General features: G+C 41.7%; 1 protein-coding gene across 7 annotated transcripts in view; it reads right to left on the bottom strand.

Moving 5' to 3' along the window:
• ITSN2 (intersectin 2) overlaps positions 1-20235 on the bottom strand; it is a 78453-nt gene that overhangs the window by 29990 nt on the left and 28228 nt on the right. For 6 of the 7 annotated variants that reach the window (XM_079971128.1, XM_079971127.1, XM_079971132.1 and 3 more), the window contains exons 9-28: positions 19561-19624; positions 17783-17920; positions 17606-17694; positions 16497-16759; positions 15607-15756; positions 14953-15093; positions 14012-14099; positions 13191-13330; positions 11819-11899; positions 10637-10773; positions 9035-9480; positions 8614-8735; positions 8267-8445; positions 7436-7577; positions 5036-5241; positions 4005-4069; positions 2537-2703; positions 2032-2077; positions 1834-1955; positions 443-539 (exon numbers count right to left, since the gene is read on the bottom strand). In XM_079971128.1, the coding sequence (XP_079827254.1) occupies positions 443-539; positions 1834-1955; positions 2032-2077; positions 2537-2703; positions 4005-4069; positions 5036-5241; positions 7436-7577; positions 8267-8445; positions 8614-8735; positions 9035-9480; positions 10637-10773; positions 11819-11899; positions 13191-13330; positions 14012-14099; positions 14953-15093; positions 15607-15756; positions 16497-16759; positions 17606-17694; positions 17783-17920; positions 19561-19624 (2883 nt within the window). The remainder of the gene's footprint in view (positions 1-442; positions 540-1833; positions 1956-2031; positions 2078-2536; positions 2704-4004; positions 4070-5035; positions 5242-7435; positions 7578-8266; positions 8446-8613; positions 8736-9034; positions 9481-10636; positions 10774-11818; positions 11900-13190; positions 13331-14011; positions 14100-14952; positions 15094-15606; positions 15757-16496; positions 16760-17605; positions 17695-17782; positions 17921-19560; positions 19625-20235) is intronic. The other variant, XM_079971131.1, reaches the window with a different exon arrangement.

Genomic DNA, 20235 nt, shown 5'->3' with positions numbered 1-20235 from the left:
ACTGGGAGCTGTCATTTGGAGTTTTGGGGTAAGGTGCCAACAGGGTGCGGATGACGCCAAACTCTCTCCATTCCAAATGACTCAGGAAAGGCTGCTGAAGTGCTGGACCAGGGCTGAATGAGCACCAAAAACGGAAGCCTGGGTTTAGGAGCTCACTGTCACTTGGCACAGTGTGCTCAGAATTTCTCCCCATGGAAGCAGCTTCAATCACCTCAGCTATCCCCTGCACTGGGGTACATGGCAAAACCCAGCTGGAGGAAATGACTCCACAGAAACAACGGAGAAAGAAACAATTTAGTCCTCCCCTACTACTTCCCCACCATGCTGCACCATGAAGCCGCTTGCCTTTTACAAAAACAGCTACTGGGGCCAACACATGTAGCGTATTGTGTGGTTCACCCCTACATCTAAACAAAAGGGAAAGTAAGCTTTAGCCACCCACCTGGGTAAGTAGCTGGTGTATTCCTTTCACTGCTTGGACCCAACAGCTTCACATGGGTAGCAGGAAACCACCCTTTCTGCCTTTTTTTCCCTCTTGCCTGCAAGAAGAATGTTAAGCTTTTGTCAGCTAACAGGCAAACCACGTAAGGAAGAACCCAGGAGGCCAGTGATGGGGAACCTCCAACCTGGAGGCCTAATTGGGTCTGGCCAGGTCCTAAATTGGCCCATGAGGCTGTTTTCCCCAAACAACACTTGCCTGCCTCACACTGGGTATCAGGAAAGATGTCAGTTACAGGGCAGGTAAAGACACAGCTGTAAAGGAACAACTGTGAACATAAAAGTGCACTCAGAATTACTCCGTGGCAAGCAAAAGTTTTCTGTTTGCCTGCACAGTTTGGACTCAAATTGTGCCTGCAATAGGAAATTTTTTAAAATGCAGACCAGATTTCCTGGTGTGCAGGTGGAAGATGCCTACTTGCAGGTGTGCTTTGAATCTAAATCCAAGCTTCAATCAGTGCCGACCAGCGCTGACGGTGAGCCCATTTGAAGTTGTCACTGGTTCTCACAATGGCCTTGCCCACCCGTCAAAGTGGCTGGATCCAGTTCCCCTTCCCTAGAGTAGACCACCTTGACCTCCTTCAAGGAGAGATGCAATACATATGCAATAAATAAGTTAAAGTAGTCCTATAAAGAAGTTTCCTGGCTTCTTAAAGCTCAGAGGAAAGTGGCATCAGTTGCGAGTACTGTGAGTAAATCAGCTGAAATTAACTGCAGGTAAGCTACATGATACTCTGGGTTTTCTAGCCTGAATGACATTAAAAGCTGCCTAGATTTTAATAAGAACACATCAAGCTCTTTGCAAGCCAAACTTGCTTGCATACTGAGAGCATACTGAAGTTAAAAAATATGCAAGGTTAGGGATATGCAAATGTTACCACAGAAAATATTGACTTATTTATAACGTGGCATATATATGAGTCATTGTGGATAATTAATTACACAGTTGTTGTTGTTTAGTCGTTTAGTCGTGTCCGACTCTTCGTGACCCCATGGACCAGAGAACGCCAGGCACTCCTGTCCTCAATTACACAGTAGACATACACTATTACACATCCTCCTCATTATTAACTCATCCAGCTGCTTAGGTCTCTTGTGTTGTTGGAAAAGCGTGTTTGTGATGACCATCTTGTTCTCTTGACAGAACTCTATTAGCCTTTGCCCTGCTTCAATTTTAGTTTCAATTTTAGAGTCATGGAATTGTAGAGTGGGAAGGGACCCTAAGGACCGTCTAGTTCAACCCCCAGCTATGCAGGAATCTCAATACTCCACCCCCCATCCAATCTGAAATCCTACTTAGCTTGGCAAATGTGTAAGAATTCCCCTTCCTTTTACCTGCAATTCTCCCTGCCACCATCCGCTAGAATTTTTCTTCAAAATAAGGATCAGCTGCCCTGGGGCAAGACTCAGCTGTTCTGTTCCAGACGCCGCATAGGCTGTCGTAACCTGAGCAATTTCTGAAAGAAGACAAGCATCAATGAAAAATTAAATTATTACAATCAGCTAACACACTCTAAAATTAGTAATACTCACCAGGTTTTTTATTTAATGTCCCTGTTTTGCTAGCAGTAGCAGAATTCTATGAGAAAATAAAATAAAACAATCCACTTTAATTTGCAGCAGTAGCACAACCCACTCAACTTTCTTAGTGACAGCCTACTCAGCTTACATGCTCTTGCTTGGGGGAGGGGGTTAACAAATAAGTGAGTGTGTATGTGTTTCTTGCTGTTTTGCAAAGAGTTTTAAGAAAGTCCTTCAGCAGCTCTTCTTTTCCTGACTCAGTGGTCCAGGGGCAGTAACTATTAGACTTGTTTGCAACTCTGCCCCACTGGGACATTCAGAGTCCAGCAAACTGAACATCTCTGCTGCAAGCAGTGATTGCCCTCTTCCCCGCCTCTCCCATGATCACTTGATCATCTGAGACATATGAAAAGGGAAAAGGAAAAGGTATTTTAGGATTAGGGCCTCTGAGTTCATCTTTGGATACCATACCTCCCCACACCCCCTAAAAAAAGAAAAGACTGTACTAAATCCTTACCTCATAATCTTTTGGTCTGACATAGTTTGAAGGAAATATTCCAGTTTTATCACCAATGCTTCCAGTCCACCATTCCCCATCTTTCTGAGTAACTAATATTTCTTCTCCTTCAGTGAAAGTTAAATCACCAGGTTCAGAACTTGTGTAAGAATATAGCGCTATGTATTCTGGAAAAGACGACAGAATTTTAGCTTTGTAATGAAGACATTCTTGAGGACATGAACATATTTATCCACATAATTCCTTTCATTTTTCAAACTCTGAACCAACAGCTGTTTGATGAGAAAACAACAACAACAACAACAACAACAGCAACAACAACAGCAACAGCAACAGCAACAACAACAAAACAGTGGGAAGTTAAGAATATAAGATGAGAGGTACTTGATCAGGCCAAAGGCCCAACTAGTCCAACATCCTGCTCTCTTAGTGACCAGCCAGATTTCCATGGGAAACCTGCAATTGAGAACTGGGTGCAACAGCAGGCTCTCCACACTTGTGACTTGCAGTGTCATAGCTAGAAGTCAAGACCCTAATCTAACCCTCTTTTAAAGCCATCCAAAGTGGTGGACATCACTACATGTTGTGGAAGTGAATTTCACCATGGAATCAAGCGAAGCACTAAAATCAACAGGCACATATGGATTATCCAAACACTCCTGCTACTGTATAACTGAACACCTGTGATGGGGTAGGGGGCTGGGGTGGGGGGGGAAGGATGTTATACAGTGGTAACTCGGGTTACATACGCTTCAGGTTACAGACTCTGCTAACCCAGAAATGGTGCTTCAGGTTAAGAACTTTGCTTCAGGATAAGAACAGAAATCGTGCTCTGGCCGCACGGCGGCAGCAGGAGGCCCCATTATCTAAAGTGGTGCTTCAGGTTAAGAACAGTTTCAAGTTAAGAACAGACCTCCGGAAAGAATTAAGTACTTAACCCGAGGTACCACTGTACTTGCTATTATACAAAACGCAATAAAAATATTAAAATTTAAAAAGTAATCAATTTGTGAGGGCATAGTTATCGTCAGAACAGCAGGCAAGACTGTTGGCATTGCAAGTTTATGACCCGCTTCAGCTGAAGTGGGAAACTGTCGAACATGAGGGTAATCTCTAGAGGAGGCTCAGAGTTGGGAGATGTGTGTCTTGCCAGTCTTTCCCCTACATGCCTTCTGCCTATGCCCAAGGCCACCTCTTCACATACCTTTATGCTCTTTCCCTTCCTTGCCCATCAGCTTGCACTGACCTACATTTTTTCTCATTTTCTAAAAAAAGGTGTAGAAAAAATATCCAAGTAGAATACATACAGACCATAATACAGAGTTTTTCATTGCTAGTTTGTTACAAGTCTCATAACTTCTAGGCTTTTACGATAGCACACAGTTAAAGGTGCAGAAGTTTCAAAGAATTTGGAACCTTTCCTTAAACACATAGAAATCTAAAGGTTTATTTAAATTCAAAATCTTACCCTCGTCCAACGTGTAAGACGATGCTGGGAGTTTCCTATTTACAGCTGCATAAACAGCTTCTGGCCTGCAGATTTTAAAAATAAATAAAAATAAGGTCATTTTGGCGACTGCAAGATACAATGTTCATTATTCAGTGACTCAAACTTTACAAAAGACACAAAATTCAAATAAAGTGTGTCTTGGAATTCATAGCTTCTTTTCCTCATCTGTGTACCAGGAAGTTTCTAATGTTTGATATTTTACTATGTTTTATATATGCTGTAAGCTGGCCAGAGTGGCTGGGGAAACCCTGGCAGATGAGTGGGGTATGAATAATAAAATTATTATTATTATTATTATTATTATTATTATTATTATTATTATATTATTATCATTATTATCATCATCATCATCATCAAGGCATCTAAATGCATCTTAACAGAGCCTTATCCCTTTGCCTTCAATTACATTTTTCAAACACCCATTTAATAAACCAGATAGTACTAAACCCGGCTATGGGCATTCAGAGCAAACTGGGACGGGTACAAAGGTTAATCAGAAATCTATGTGATTTGCCAGTTGAACTCACATAGCTGGGATGAAAGAATTCATGATTTCATTTATTTAAAAAGAACAGAAGGAATGGTAAAAGGCATGTCTGAAAGGCCTCCTGCCTAGACACTGATGGGTGCAAGGGACACGCACCTTTCTGGTGCTTCCTTTCTCAAAATATATCCTTCATCCCCAAATTTATCTCTAAATCGCTTAAGTTCAAAAGAGCTTGATGATTTAATGCAATAAGAAATGAAAGGGAAGCCTAGAATAAAAAGTCAAAGGGCACTTTTAACTGTTCTTATGCCTGCCTAATTCCCAAATCTGTTATTTGTAGCCTGCAGTTTAAACAAGGGATACTTTCTGAAAGAGACTCTCCAGGGAGCAAATGTTGTGTACCCACTGCTCTGAACCTCAGTCCAAGTTTCCGTTCATCCTTTAAAACACTACCCAATACATTTTTCATGCATCCTTAACCCCAAAATTCCCAGAGCCTTACTCCTCTTTCTGGCTTTCATGTTCAGACAAGATCTTCACGTAGGATTTGGGAAACCACCCTCTTCCTCGACCTACTTCTCCGAACCACCAATTTTCCTGCTGCTCCAAGACAGTAATAATGTCATTTTTTGAAAAGTTCAAGTGGTTATCTTTTTTTGCAGTCCAGGAACAGAGTGCTTGTGCTTTTAGGTTTTCTACAACTTGCCCCTGTTAAAAACAAAAAGTTTCAGATGCCAATCATTTATGCAAGTTTCAATGCTTTAAAGAACTTTATTAGACAGAGTAATTTCTAGAACAAATACTTGCACATGATAATTTAAAACCAAACCAGATACTCTACCTAGGAAGGAGGTAGACTTGGGATACTATCAATAATTAGGTCAGTTGTCCTTGTAAGGACAACTCAGTTTCCTCATCTGCCACAACTTACCGTATTTTTCCCTCTATAACACACAGATTTTTTCTCCTAAAAAGGAAGGGGAAATGTCTGTGCGTGTTATAGAGCGAATGTGTGGTCCCTGGAGCCGAAAAATCAGGCAAAAATCAAATCGCGGCGCTTCACGGAGAAGGGAAAACTGAAAAGAGGAAGTGGATGCTTTCCTGCATTCTGCCTCAGGGTCTTACTGCCCACCCACCTCTGTTTCGTTGCTGTGTTTGCTGAAAGGGAACAAAGAGCAGGGAAAGCCCCTCCCCTCCAGGCAAGCAGAGGGGAATTCCTCTCTGTGCTTCTGTGCTGCTGGGGGAGAGGGAGAGAGAGGGGGGAAGGGAGAGAGAGAGGGGGGGGAGGGGGAGGGAGAGAGAGGGGGGAGGGGGAGGGAGAGAGAGGGGGAGGGGGAGGGAGAGAGAGGGGGGAGGGGGAGGGAGAGAGAGGGGGGAGGGAGGCAGAGAGAGAGGGGGAGGGAGGGAGGGAGGGAGGGAGGGAGGGAGGGAGGGAGAGAGAGAGAGAGAGAGAGAGAGAGAGATAGCTGGCTTGGGTGGGGGGAAACTTTTGCCTTTCTTTCCTCCCTCCCGTTAAATCCCTCTCCTGCATTCTTAGCCAGCTGCTTCTCTGCACACCCCTCTCATGTTTCTTATTTGTTTTTCCTTCGCTCCCCACTTAAAATGTGGTTACAAAGCATAGGTCCACATGGATCCTCAGGATCTTTGCATTGGGTCACCCCAAATTCACCACCAGATCACATAGCATGTCCATGGCTACAGCCTGCCCCCCCCCCAAAATCACGCACCCACTGTTGCCTGGGGCTGCAATGGTGCAAAAACGTGGTTAAAAAGCATGGATCCTCAGGATCTTTGCATTGGGTCACCCCAAATTCACCATCAGATCACATAGCATGTCCATGGCTACAACCTGCACCAAAAGAATCACGCACCCACTGTTGCCTGGGGCTGCAATGGTGCAAAAATGTGGTTACAAAGCATGGATCCACAGGGATTCTCAGGATCTTTGCATTGGGTCACCCCAAATTCACCATCAGATCGCATAGCATGTCCATGGCTACAGCCTGCACCAAAAAAATCACGCACCCACTGTTGCCTGGGGCTGCAATGGTACAAAAATGTGGTTACAAAGTATGGATCCACAGGGATTCTCAGGATCTTTGCATTGGGTCACCCCAAATTCACCATCAGATCACATAGCATGTCCATGGCTACAGCCTGCACCAAAGAAATCACGCACCCACTGTTGCCTGGGGCTGCAATGGTGCAAAAATGTGGTTACAAAGCATGGATCCACAGGGATTCTCAGGATCTTTGCATTGGGTCACCCCAAATTCACCATCAGATCACATAGCATGTCCATGGCTACAGCCTGCACCAAAAAAATCACGCACCCACTGTTGCCTGGGGCTGCAATGGTGCAAAAACGTGGTTACAAAGCATGGATCCACAGGGATACTCAGGATCTTTGCATTGGGTCACCCCAAATTCACCATCAGATCACATGTCTGTGGCCACAGCATGAAGCCCAAAAATGATACATCCACTGTTTCATTCAGAATGTTTTTTCCCTTGTTTTCCTCCTCTAAAAACGATGTGCGTGTTATGGTCAGGTGCGTGTTATAGAGCGAAAAATACGGTACGTTTTTCTGTTACACATATTTCAGCAAATACAGTTGTGACAAATTTGATGCTACAGGTTCTCTGAAAATTTATTTGAATGGCAGATTAGAAATCATAGAATTGTAGAAATGGAAGGGACCCCAGGGACCTCTAGTCCAACCCTCTGCAATGCTGCAATCTCAACTAAAGCAATCCCTTTAATAAACAAACAAATAAATGGTTAGCCAGTTCCACCTCTGCAGACCCTAAGCCTTATATCCCTGGGTATTCAGTGCTGGAGGAACTGTGCAGGATACAAAGATACAGGGACATAAATCACTCTTCTATAGGTAGAACATACCTGGCCATGGATGGGAGAAACAGATCCTGGGGAGACCGTACGAGTAAAAGCAGATTTTTTCTGACATGTGTTGACATTTAAACTTGAGAAAGATATATTTTGGTAATCGGATTCGTCGGCTGGCTTACTTGACAAAAGCGGCCTGCAAATTCAATATATGGCAATAAAGGTAGCACTTTAAAGCATGTAGTTGTGAAGCAGCAAAGCTTCCAAAATGCATGTAAGATTCATAAGCTATGAAGCTGTGTGCAGAATTTCAAATCAATCACTGCCATTCAGCCTTAAGCTAAACAAGGGAAAGATCACTTCTGAACTGAAAAGCAGCACAACTGCAATAACTGCCACTATTTCTTAATATACAAAGCACATTTTTGCATAAACTGGTATACAATGGCCAAAATTCTAACACAGTTAGGCATCACAGAGTTAGAGCCTAAATCTTTGTTAGACTGAAGCCACTATATGCAGCATGCCAACTGAGTTGGCCAAAGCTGTTCTGTAGACTTCTGTCAAATTGTGTCCAACTGTTCCATTGCCCCTCAAAACATGTCTGGCTGTGGCCTGCGAGAGGGTATGACCTGTGGCAGCCACTAAGTTGTGGAACTGACCACAGAGGTGCATCAGGCATCTTCCTTATTCAGCTTTGGGTGAATGCTCAAGAAGCACCTCTTTACCCTCTCTGGCTTTTGACACTTGAGAAGCATATTTTAAAACCCACTTTATTTCTGAGACTCTAAGTTATTTTAAACCCGAGGACTTTGGGGTGAATCATCATCATCATCATCACCACAGTCAATTTTGCGTGGTAGCAGAGTATTAAGGTGCACTTACTCTACAGGAACTGAGGCAGTTGGTAAGGATACCACAGGAGGAAGGAGGGCTCTCTTTGGAGGTGAAAGGGTGTTTTCATTTTCAGGAATTTTTTCTACATAATTGCCTGGAAACCAGCCCTGATGGCCTTGGAAGCTCCCATATAACCAACCAGGCTCTCCCTCAGTTTTCTCAGCAACCTGAAAAAAGGATGGAAGTGTGACAAAATGTTATCAACTAGCTTATTAGATAGGTTTTAATTCTTTATTTTACTGCATGGCACGCTGGGTATTTTGCAGAGAAGACAAAGGCTTTAATTTGAAATAAATATCCTATTAAGAATTCAGGGATTATCAGCCATTTCTTACCTGAATTATGTCTCCAGAACTGAAACTCATCTCATCATTATTCCTCGCTTCAAATGGATATAAAGCTCTATAATTCACAAAGGCAACAGATTTCCTAGACTCAGAGGAACCCACAGCATGGCCTGGAAAGTCAAGGAGGAACTATTACTGACTACTAATCTTGTCAGTTATGTTCATTTCAAAGCAGCAGTCAGTGCCTGCTTTGGGATTTGCATAATTGAACAACATTGGCCTTTCAAGCCATGAGAAAAGCTGAATATTAACATTAGCTAAGGCGTAATTTAGACCTGTGAACTGATCTCTCCCATTAAGGCCACACATATTAATGGATTGGTAAAACCAGTAGACAGTGTGGGACTAACAGACTTCAGTGTTGTAAACTATGGTAGCTAATATCCTTACAGAAACCTGGGTAAGATACCTTCATTTTTCAATGGTGACTTAAGACTTCGTCCCTTTGTCTGTTTAAGAATGTCTACATTTTTTTCATTTAGCTGAGAAATGGGTTTCTCAGACTCTTGCAGATTGGCCGTGTCTTTTCTTCTCTTCTCTTCATCAAAGTACTTATGCCTCTCCTCAGCTTCTTTTGCGAGCAGCTCCTGCCTTCTTTTGTCTTCTTTTTGCTTCTGCCTTTGCTGCTCAGTATCTCTCAGCATCTCGGCCTGTTTGTTCCATTTTTCCTCAAGTTTCTCCTCTGCCAATTTTTGCAACTGGGCTTCCCTTTCTTGCGCAACTGCCTCCTCCGTTTTTTGTCTTTCCTCCTGGATTTTTTCCTGCATTCGCTCTTCCTGTAGTCGCTTTCTCCTCTCTTCTTCCTCCCTCCGGATATTCTGCTGCCACAAGTTCTCTTTTTCCCGCTTTGCTTTTCTTAAGAAAAAAAGCAGCGAAAACACTGTCAAAAAATGGTATTTTTTATGCTGATATTGAAAAGAAAAGACTTGGCACAGATCCTTAAATCAGCTGCTCTCAGTTTACATTATTAGCTTCCTGTAAGCTCTGAAAGTCCTAGGACAACTTAAGCATCATAATAGCGATAGGAATGCTGAAGTGGATATATGCTGTCCTAAACTTTTCAGTTATGCAATCTTACGATGGTTAAGAACTGGCACCATATTTATTTTTGTCACAGAAAAAGAACCAGTAGGGCAGGGGGCAGCAAGGTTTATTTTGCCTGAGCTGGATCGGCCCCGCAGAGATCCCTCCGTGGGCATGCCTGTGATTTTCAGCGTCTGTGCATGCGTAGATGTGATTTTTGGCGCCGCAGAAGCGGGTCCCCGTGCCACGCTGGTTTAGCACAGTGCGCAAGCAGGCAGCTTGGTTGGGGGGGTGGCTCGTGGGCCGGTCAAACGACCTTTGTGGGGCACTCCGGCCCATGGGCCTTAGGTTGCTGACCCCTGCAGTAGGGTGTAGAAAATACAGACTCCATAAGCATCTTCAGAAACAGCAACTTTTTGCAAAGATTGTTGCCATATGCTGAAGTTAGGCTTGCTAACCTGTAGGTTTCAGAATCAATTCAGAAGGTTTTTTTATTATTAAAAAAAAAAATACTACTGTGAGGCATATTATGTCACATAAAATGGAAATCTTTCATCCCAGTTAATTTTGTAATTCAGTTAGCAATTTCTTATGGAGTCACTGTTTCAATATTATCTGAACGTTTCTTTTTGAAGTGCAGTTCTCTAAAAATGTACAATTGCCCAATGAGATTTCAATGTAGCTAGAATTGTGATTGCCAAGAAATTAAAAAGAACCCATGCTAAAAAAGAAAATAGTTGTGACCATTTTTATACTGATAGCATCAATCAAGGTGGGTCACAACTGCATCAATAAAAAGAGTTACATTTTAAAATGCAATATCCAATACAACACAAAAACAGAACCACGGTACATAAATGTACTGGGGCGGGGAATCAAACCCAGAATGACAGCCACGTAGTAAGAGGAAGTCTAAGCCTGTCATCTAAGAGAGTGCAGAGGAGGCCCTTTAGAAAAAAGCCTGCATTGTTTTAATTTATCCTGTTACCGTGCAGCCTCATCTTCCACTTTCTTCTTCTGTGCAAGCTCAGCTCTTCTTCTTTCTAGTTCTTGGATTTTATCTTGTTTGATCCTGTGGAGCTGCTCAAGAGCTAACTGCTGTGTAGAATAGGTTTCTCTTAGCTCCTAATAAGAAAATATAACATACATCAAATGAGCAAATCGGGGGGGGGGGGGGACTTGATTTAGTGTTCTGCAATCCAAGTCAGGGTACGAAGAGGCAGGCAATCCTACATTGAGAAGTGTTCAATCTCTGTATTAATACAATCAAGAGAACAGGTTCAAAATTAAATAGAATACTTCTGAAGTTTACATTTCCAACACAACTTTCTTTTAGCTACTGGAGGAAGCAAGATATTATGGAAGAAATTAGAAGAGGGGTTCTAGCTGATGCTTGTGTGCAACAAAAAGCCTCTCCAGGAGTGCGGCTCTCCTAAACTGTGTGAGCTGCATTGAAATGGGCTTGGGGGGTCAGGGGGGACAACTACTAGATATTGAGCAGAGGAATCTTGTGCAACAAATGGTGTGTAAGGAGACACAAGTCTCCCAAATCTTCTCTTATAATTTATATTTCACTCCATTAGACTGAGCAGGGGGAGATTTAAGAGGCTGTGGAGGCAAGAGCTGAACAAAACAGACAGGGACATTTAGGTGAAGGAGGTGGGTGACCTTAGAGTAGGAGGTGAATCTGTGTGCTCTCAACTTCTCTAAGGACCCATTTTGGTATTCAGACATGAGACACTCACTTTACTAAGAGAGAAAAATGTTCAGATGTGATAATAACGTGACAATTTCAGGCCTTTCATTCATCAATCTGAAGTGCTAGAACTGATTCCATTTCAGAAGAGCTAGTAAGATTTAAATAATGAAGGAAAAGCTGTATGCAACTAAATCTCACATAAAAAACAATGACAATCAGATTAAGTATCTGGTAGTAGTTAGTAAGCTAGCAAGCTTCATATTAATGCTTTCATTTGTACCTCCTTCAAGCATTTGTTGAGCAGACAAGATTTGAAAGCAAACAGAAATGCGAAGGAAAAAACAAACTGTGCTGTACTGCACTGATACTGAATAGACTGGATTTTTGAGTTAAGGGATTTAAATGCAATTTAAAAAAAAAAACAACTATGAAATTATTATAAGCAAAAAAAGCCAAAGATTAGAAAGTAACCTTAAGTAAGAGGAAGAGGTTGTTGAGACAGCTTAGCAGACACAAAAGGCACTGAAGAACAGAAGCATCCATAGTCTCATACTGTAAGATAAGGCAGATAAAAAGCTGTTACACTTTGCACTGCAATTTTTATATATATAGGGAACTTATGGTGTTGTAACTGGTCAATTTAAATTACTCTCAATTAGCATGTTAGGTATTAATCATGCTATCTCAAAATTATTTTCTTGAAGAGTATATCAGTTCTACCCAGACACAGTTACTGATGTGTTTTAATCTTTTTTTACTTTCTAATTATTTTAAAATGTTTTAACTGTTTTAGTGAGAATTTTAATGTTTCCCATATACCATTTAAACTGCTTTAGTATAAGCAAATGGAATATAATTTTTAAATAAATGAAAAAATCAAATTCCGCCACTAACCTTTCAGCAGTTATGTCTCCTTTAGATAGAATTTGTCACACTACTATTGTTTTTAAGTGCAACCCGAAACAAAGTGTTGGAAAAGTAGAGTGCTCTTGTTTCATCATGGCTTTTTCCCATTTACTCCACTACATAGTCCATGTCCCTACGGTTTTTCATTTCCACTGGGCTGTTGGGTTCTCTCCACCTCCGAGATTTTTCAGCAAAAGTTGGGGTCTCCCCGAAGCCTTTTACCAACTCCCTCTTATATGTGATGAAGGCGATTTGGCTATATAAGGAATGGCGCTCAGAGAATAAAGATCTATCTGTTTACACCAGTGCCATAATGCAGCAGCCAGAAAGAGTTAAGCTGCATGAGAACTGGCTTGGTCGTTGCTTAGATGGTGAAGAGGTCGAGCATAATTGATGGCCTTCCTAACTATGCCCTGTGGTTAGCTTTTATTAAAACTAGAGAGAAAAATATCTTAAATTATTAATTTGCATAGCCCACAGTTTTGTTCTGAATAGGCTATGCAAAAATGTTATGAATTCTGTAATTTTTGCACAATGTTATATTTTCCCCTGTATATTTTTATTATAATCTTATTTAATTGTTACCCACTTTGGGATGGCAGTATTCAATGACAAGTAAATTAATTCAGTTTACAACATTCAAAATGGCACCCATACCAATTTATGACCATGAGGCCCTGTATTGCAAAATGCTGACGCATGCATTATAAATGTCAAATAAGAGACGAATCTGTGAACATCTAAACAGTATGAATGGAAAGGACAGAAAAGGCACGCAACCTTTCATTGGCCCTTATCGGCTGAAATACTGAACTAAGCTTGAGAAACAGAAGAAAAATCAGAAGCAAGAAAATTTTTCATAGGAGGGAGGGAGGGAGGGAGGGAGGGAATACAACAAATTATTACTCTGATTCACAAATAGGAGGCAAGATTGTACCTTAAGTTGATCATCAAAAGCATCCATTTCAGAAAGCTTGGTAGCCGTTTCTTTTTCTAATGCATCTAGTTGTTCTCTAAGTCTTTGGCATAATTTTTCCTTTTCTGAGGACTTCTTCTGTAGTGAATTAAGGTCTGTTTCTGTCGATGAAAGCCAAAATCCAATGTTTCATCTTAAGAACATTTTGGTTATTTTTTCCCCTTCACTTATATGGCCCTTGTAATTAACAACCTGCTTTACATTTACCCCTGCCACAATCTCATCAGCTCGTTAAGAATTTGGTACCTTTTGAAGGCAGAGAACTGAGTCTGAAAGCTTGTCCAGATACTCAATAAATCCATGGTGGGAAAGAGATTTCAGCTGATGGCTTAATCTTACCCTGAATTGTTAAGAGTTGGAGCATGCCTAGTTTGCCATCTAGTTCACCCCCTGCTTGACACAGGGAATTCCATGCTTGAGTATCACCAGTAGATGGTTCAACACCTATAATTCCTCCAGAGGAGGAGGAGGAGATGCAGTTTGCACTAGGCAGATATCTTCCATAGCCAGACATGTTTTGATCCAGCAGTGGTCCTCAGGGGCAAATCAGATGGACTTTTTTTTTAACAAAAAGGAAATAGAAGTACATCACCATCCATCAGTTCTATGTATTTGAATTTCTGAGCACCCCATGCTCCAAGGGTCCCCTTCTAGATTCAGGCTCAAACTGTCCTTTTCAACCCCTCACCTTCATTTTCTCCTTCCTTCCCCTCACTGTTTTGGTAATTAAAAATAAAGAATGACTGAGAAGGATAAAGATAAATAATGCTGAATATACTTACTAGGAGAATTGTCCATCTGCATATGATTCATTCTCTCACTTAACTGCTGTTTTTCAGGAATGAGGAGGATCATCTTATTCTGATATTCCTGCAGAGTCGGGGATAAAATTTTAGAAAGTTATCATCAGTATACTTTCTTTACATATTTAATAACTTAATGCATTACAGCCCTACCTTCTTAGAAATATATAAGGTATATATTCATGGGACATCTCCTGAAATCAATTGCCCTTTGATTTCACCAGATTTATGTTGAGTATGACTTAACTGGATTTGACCCAATAATAGTAATTCTACAGGAAGTTAGAGACACTTGGGACAAGTGCAACATTAGGCTTGATTCTGGTATTTCTCCATGGGAATCCACAGTACATCCTGATATTGTACTACGGTCAATATGGAGACCTATCAGTTCAAGTAAGAGTGACACAGATTCTCCATACTTTAGATAAAATTTTGATATGCTTAAATGTAAAGAACTCTCAGCTGAAAATTATAGATAGTATTTTATAACCCAAAAGAGAAATGGACAAACCAGCTTATATAAAAGACACGTCCAAGAATAAAGAAGGATTTAGGACTTGACAGTTTTTTCTTAACCTTGAAGCATATTGGCATAACAAATATTGTTACATGCTACATGCATTTAAGATTCTGTAAGCTGTACCTTGTAAAAACTAGAAAAACCTGATAATTTAACCATCAATAGCCTTTATCCTTGTTAGGTCATTTGTAGCGTTAAAAAACAAAGTTTAATTGTATTATTTTGAGAAATCTAGCTATTGGAGGAGAACTGTTTGAACAGAAGCAAAAACTGTTATTATTTTGTAGCTACATCTTAACACAGATGTATTAAAAATACCCCCCTCCAATTCATTCATGTCCTTCATTCTCTGGAACACACAAGGCAACAAGTTGAAACTTAAAGTGAGATTTCATACTTGAAGCTGTTGTTGTAGCTGCTTGACTTCAATAATTTCCAAATCACATTTCTTTTCCAGAACATCCAGATCATTTTTTTGAACTTGTTTTCTTTTTATAACATCTTGCAATCTCCCAGAGATCTGCTGGTGTTTGCCATCCTGTAATGAAAATAATCTAAAATCAAACATCTGATTCGAGAACATAAAAACATGCCTCTAATATACAGAGTATCAGCTAATCACTACCCCTAAAACAGAAAGTTAGTCAAAACCAATTAACAAGAATTTTTAAGATAAAATATTATATAAGCTGGGAGATACTCTCAGGGTCAATAGCCACTGAAGAAGTATGCATGCACATGAAAGCTTATACCCAGAACAAACTTAGTTGGTCTCTAAGGTGCTACTGGACAATTTTTAAATGTTTTATTTTGACTGCGTCAGACCAACACGGCCACCTACCAGAATACAGAAAGATGTTTGAAAAGACACTGTGTTGTTGTTTGGGTGAGCCCGGGGGGTGTCCCCCAGGTGCTGCTGGCTTGGAATGCCCATCCCACCTGACCCCCCCCCAGGTTGGCTGGAGCTGTCAGTCCAAGAGCATCTGCAGGAGCTGTGTTCCCTACTCCTGCCAGTGGAGTTCTCTATGTCCTTTGCAGTGCTGTGACTCACCAAGGCATCTAGCTCAAGACCGAGGCTCTTCTTCTTAGAGGCCAGTTTGACAATTTCTTCTTGTTCTCGATTACGCTGATTAAGAAGATCCTGACGCCGAATCCTCTCCCACTCCAGACGCCGTTGGCGCTCAAGCTCCTGCTTTGCTGCCTGCAGATAAAATAACCACTAAATGTTCAGTTCTTTCAAAAGTGCTAAAGGGCAAAGAATTATGGAGAATGTGCATTTCAACTTCTTTAAAGGGGGAGCCTCTGGTCTGAAGACAAACATTTATCCTACCTTTCCACAGCCGCCCACTTGGTGCTATTGCACTGGCAATGCCATACAGGAGGCCCTCGCTTCTCCAAGCCCAGGGGAAGGGGCCCATGCCATGAGGGTCCTGGTTCTGCTGCATGTACTCCTTCTTCTGGGCCTCACATTCAGGGGTTCCCTGATTACCAGCATCCTTCTCAGCATGAGGAACTCAGCCTCGCCCTTAGCTGGTGACACTACAGCCTTGGACTTCCTGTCGAGGTCACTGCTGGACTCGGGACTGCCTACCTGGACAGGGTTGCTAGTGCATGCACGACACTGCAATTCTGTGTGACAGACACCTGGCAGGCACTTTCTGGAGGTGCTTAGGCAATGCCCTGAAAGGGCCTTCACCTCAAAATGAAGGCAGCCCAGCTATTTGTGCTGACTGCCTGGAACACTTCAATGGAGAACTGGCTGCATGAGGCTGAGCTTTGGCTGCCCCCAGACACAGCTGGGGCTCTTGGGTTTGGTGTCATCTTTAGGGACAAGTGGGTTTCAGCACGGTGGCAAAAGAATGCTTAAGTGAAGATCACTAAACAGCAATAAACGGAAAAGATATTCCTTTGCAGATTAAAAATAGCAATTAGCAGAACAACCTCCCGCCTTTCAATTTCTTTCTTTCTTTCTTCCTCCTTCCGTTTCTCCATCTCCCGCTGTTTTTCCAAGTGCCTTTCCAGTTCAAGTTGTTTCTTTCGCTCCTGCTCCTGCCGTTCCCTCTCTCTTCGCTCCTTTTCTTCTCTTTCCCTCTGAGCCTTACGCTCCGCCTCTCTCTGCTGCTGCTCCAACAACACCTGGCGGCGTTTCTCTAGCTCCATGTTGCCTCTCTCATAGTTTGCTTTCCTCTTGTCCTCAAATGTAACTAGATTAAAGAATAGTAAATGGCATCAGAGTGCAAAAATTGATCTAATGCAGGTTCATTTCTAAAACAAGGACAGTACAGTGGTACCTCGGGTTAAGTACTTTATTCGTTCCAGATGTCCATTCTTAACCTGAAACTGTTCTTAACCTGAAGCACCACTTTAGCTAATGGGGCCTCCTGCTGCCGCTGCGGTGCAATTTCTGTTCTCATCCTGAAGCAAAGTTCTTAACCTGAGGTACTATTTCTGGGTTAGCGGAGTCTGTAACCTGAAGCGTATGTAACCTGAAGCGTATGTAACCCAAGGTACCACTGTAGTATGAAACACGGAGGTAGATAACACTCAAGTAAGATCACTGACAAATGGAAAAGCATTTGTTATATGCACAGGGCTTTGATACTGAAGTGATTCAAAAAGGAAATTAAGTAAATAACTGTAGTTTTGGGTGTCTTCATCTTGCCTGCTGCTTTCATAGTCCCATGTTTCTCAAACTTGAGTCCCCATCATCCCTGACCACTGGTCTTGTCAGCCAGGGATGATGAGAGTTGCAGTCCAACAACAGCTGGGGGATCAAGTCGTAGAAACACTGCCACAGTCCAACCACTCTGACTCCACATAGCCCAATGTACTGCTGCTTTTCGGTCCTGACAACGTACCACTGCTACTGTAAACAATGTATACTTGAGTCCTACAATTGTTATTAAGTGCTCAAATGGCTTCTATGAAGCAAATTGAAGTCAGGCACACATAATATCTGAAATATGGGATAAAACAACGTTTCTTTCAGTTCTAATGCCTTTTTAAAGTCAACTTTGCACTCTTAACATAAAAAAGAACCCCACTGTTACCTGGAAGTTTTTGGGGAGGTTCTTCTTCCTGCATTATTTTCTGGTATGTTGGCAGAACACAATCAGTATTTTCAGCACATTTTCCACTTCTAGAGAGAAGAAACAGGGATTTTTTTTAAAGGACATCTTTTCCATTTATTATACAATTTTAATAACATACCATCTTGTGTTACGCACCTCATAGAAGGTGGCACTAACTCCAGAGGCAGAGTCAGTGGGAGAGGCTGCCCAGCTTTGGCCATATCAGTCAGATGCATGGCTAGTATGAATTCCTCTGCTTTTAGCTGTCCATTGCCATCAACGTCAGCAAGTGACCTAGGAAGACAGAACAATTGCATTAGAAGAACCGAGGAAATATGAAACAGCAATCTCACTGTTTCAATGCAACATTCTAATACAATATCTTTATTATTAATTTTTTAGAAAAATTTTCTTTTACAGATTTAAATGACACATTCATATCCACTATAATGCCAAATTCTTTTGGACTTCCCCCCGCTCCCTCCACAATCCTCATAATTTTATATTTATTTCACATTTCCTTTATAATTGTATTGCCAGTTAATAAATCTTTACAACTCTTATCCCTCTCACAATACCCTTTCTCATCACAAAGCCTCTTTAAATCCAACTAGCGTTGTCTGTTCGTCACAAATATTTTCCAGATAAATCGTAAACTTTCTCCAGTCCTGTGTGAACTTCTGATCTTTCTGATATCTAATTTTTCCTGTCAGTTTGTCTAGTTCAGCAAAGTCCAATACAAGTCTAAATCTTTAAGATACCTCTTACTAACTTGAACAATTCTGAAAAAGCAAATACCCACAAAAGCACATTTGAAACATAATTGGGCCTGCATGGCAGTTTCCCCCCAAATCATGCTCACTTGCCTCATACTCGAATTCACATGTGACATTGGGTGAGGGGAAAGTTGAGGCTCCAACAAAGAGTCTTGAAATAGGCTCCCAACTCTGAAATGGCAAGCAGCTGACTGACAGTGAGAGCAAGCCCACTGGGACTGTCTGTGCAGCTGCGATGGAGCTCAAAGTCAGGTGACAGGCGTTGGTTCCAAGTTCTGTGAGATTGGTTGTGCCACTGAGTTCCCCACGTGGGACTCCTTGGTGCAGCTGATCCTTGAAGGGCTTTGCAAAGGCCCCTATGCAGCACTCTGTAAAGATGGTACTCTATGGTACTCCAAAGCACTGGGCAAGGTTGTTCGCAAGTCCTGTGTGGTGCACTGACAACTGTGAGAAGGTCTACATGCCCCAATTCTTGATGTCAGGTGAGGAGTGAGAGCATCCTGTGGTCAAGTCTAGCCCCATCCTTGTTCTAAACCCATACATTGTTAATGTTTTGATGTTTAATGCATTGAAGGATATTAATTTGGAGTCCAGCTGATTTTAACTGGAGAATTAAACACCCGTTTTAATTCTCCCAGAGGCACGTGGTGTGAAGTAGTAGAACAGGGGTCTTCAAACCACGGTACGCGGGCCAGATCTGGCCCACTAGACTCGTAAATCCGGCCTGCGGACCCTGCCAGCCACTCAGTCAGTCACCGTGCGCTGAGGTAAACCTGACGCGGCGAGGCATTTCCTTGGAAAGAAGCCGCGGACGCCTCACCTTGCGGGGACTGACTGAGCGGGCAGTGACGCTTCTGTGGCTTCCGATTGGCTGCAGGAAGCTCATGCAGCCTTTCAGAGTCCCCATGCCACTGCAACCTTTCATTGGTAGAGCCGCTGCCACCACTTTTAATTAAAGATAATTAAAAAAGAAGAAGAAATTAAACAGATATAATCTCAACACCAGAATTCTGCAATTCAAGAACAAGCATAAAATAAAAAGAGTACAGTATTAAATATGCAATGTAGACTATTACATTTCTTTAAAAATTACTCTATGCTTATTAACATTGAGCAGCACAAAACATCAAAGTCTTATCAATTTATGTGTGGACTTACCAAATAGTAGCTAACTGTGTCTGGGAAAGGTTTGATTGCAGAAGAATATTTTTTGCCTGAAACCCTGAGTAAATCAAAGATGAAAAGTATGTTAATATATAAGTCAAGTATGTTAATATATAAATCTAATTGCACTCAAGAACCAGTGATATTTTTTACCATCTACAGGCCAGGGCTCATCCACACTTTTCTTTGTCCTGTGATTTATTCTGTTTGGATTGTGATTTCTAGACATGGGTCTGAGAGGTTTTTCTTTTGTTCCACACTTTCCCAGATGAAAACTTGCTTATTACTGCTGGATTGGAACAAATGTCAGTCTGCAGAAAACCTGATTGACATTTCCTCTGATTCAGCCGTGAACAGCAGGGTTTCCCAGGGAAAGTGATGGAACAAAAGAGAAACCTCTCAGACCCATGCCTACAAGCCACAGACCAAATGGAATAAATCACAGGACAAAGGGAAATGTGGATGGGCCCTCGTTTGGTTTTACTCGAAATATAATTTGAAAAGTCTTAGTCTGTATTATAATAATTTAAGGTCTCAAATATATAAATTAAATGTACAAGGCAAACATGTACATAAATACATAAACCACATGTCTGAAACAGTACAGGAAGACAGTCCTGAAACCATTTTGACTCTCCCAAACTGACCAAATGTTTCTCTGCAAGGAGG

This window comes from Podarcis cretensis, assembly GCF_951804945.1.
Source record: "Podarcis cretensis genome assembly, chromosome: 3".
Lineage (NCBI taxonomy): Eukaryota > Metazoa > Chordata > Lepidosauria > Squamata > Lacertidae > Podarcis > Podarcis cretensis.
This window is presented reverse-complemented; position numbering and strand designations above follow the sequence as displayed.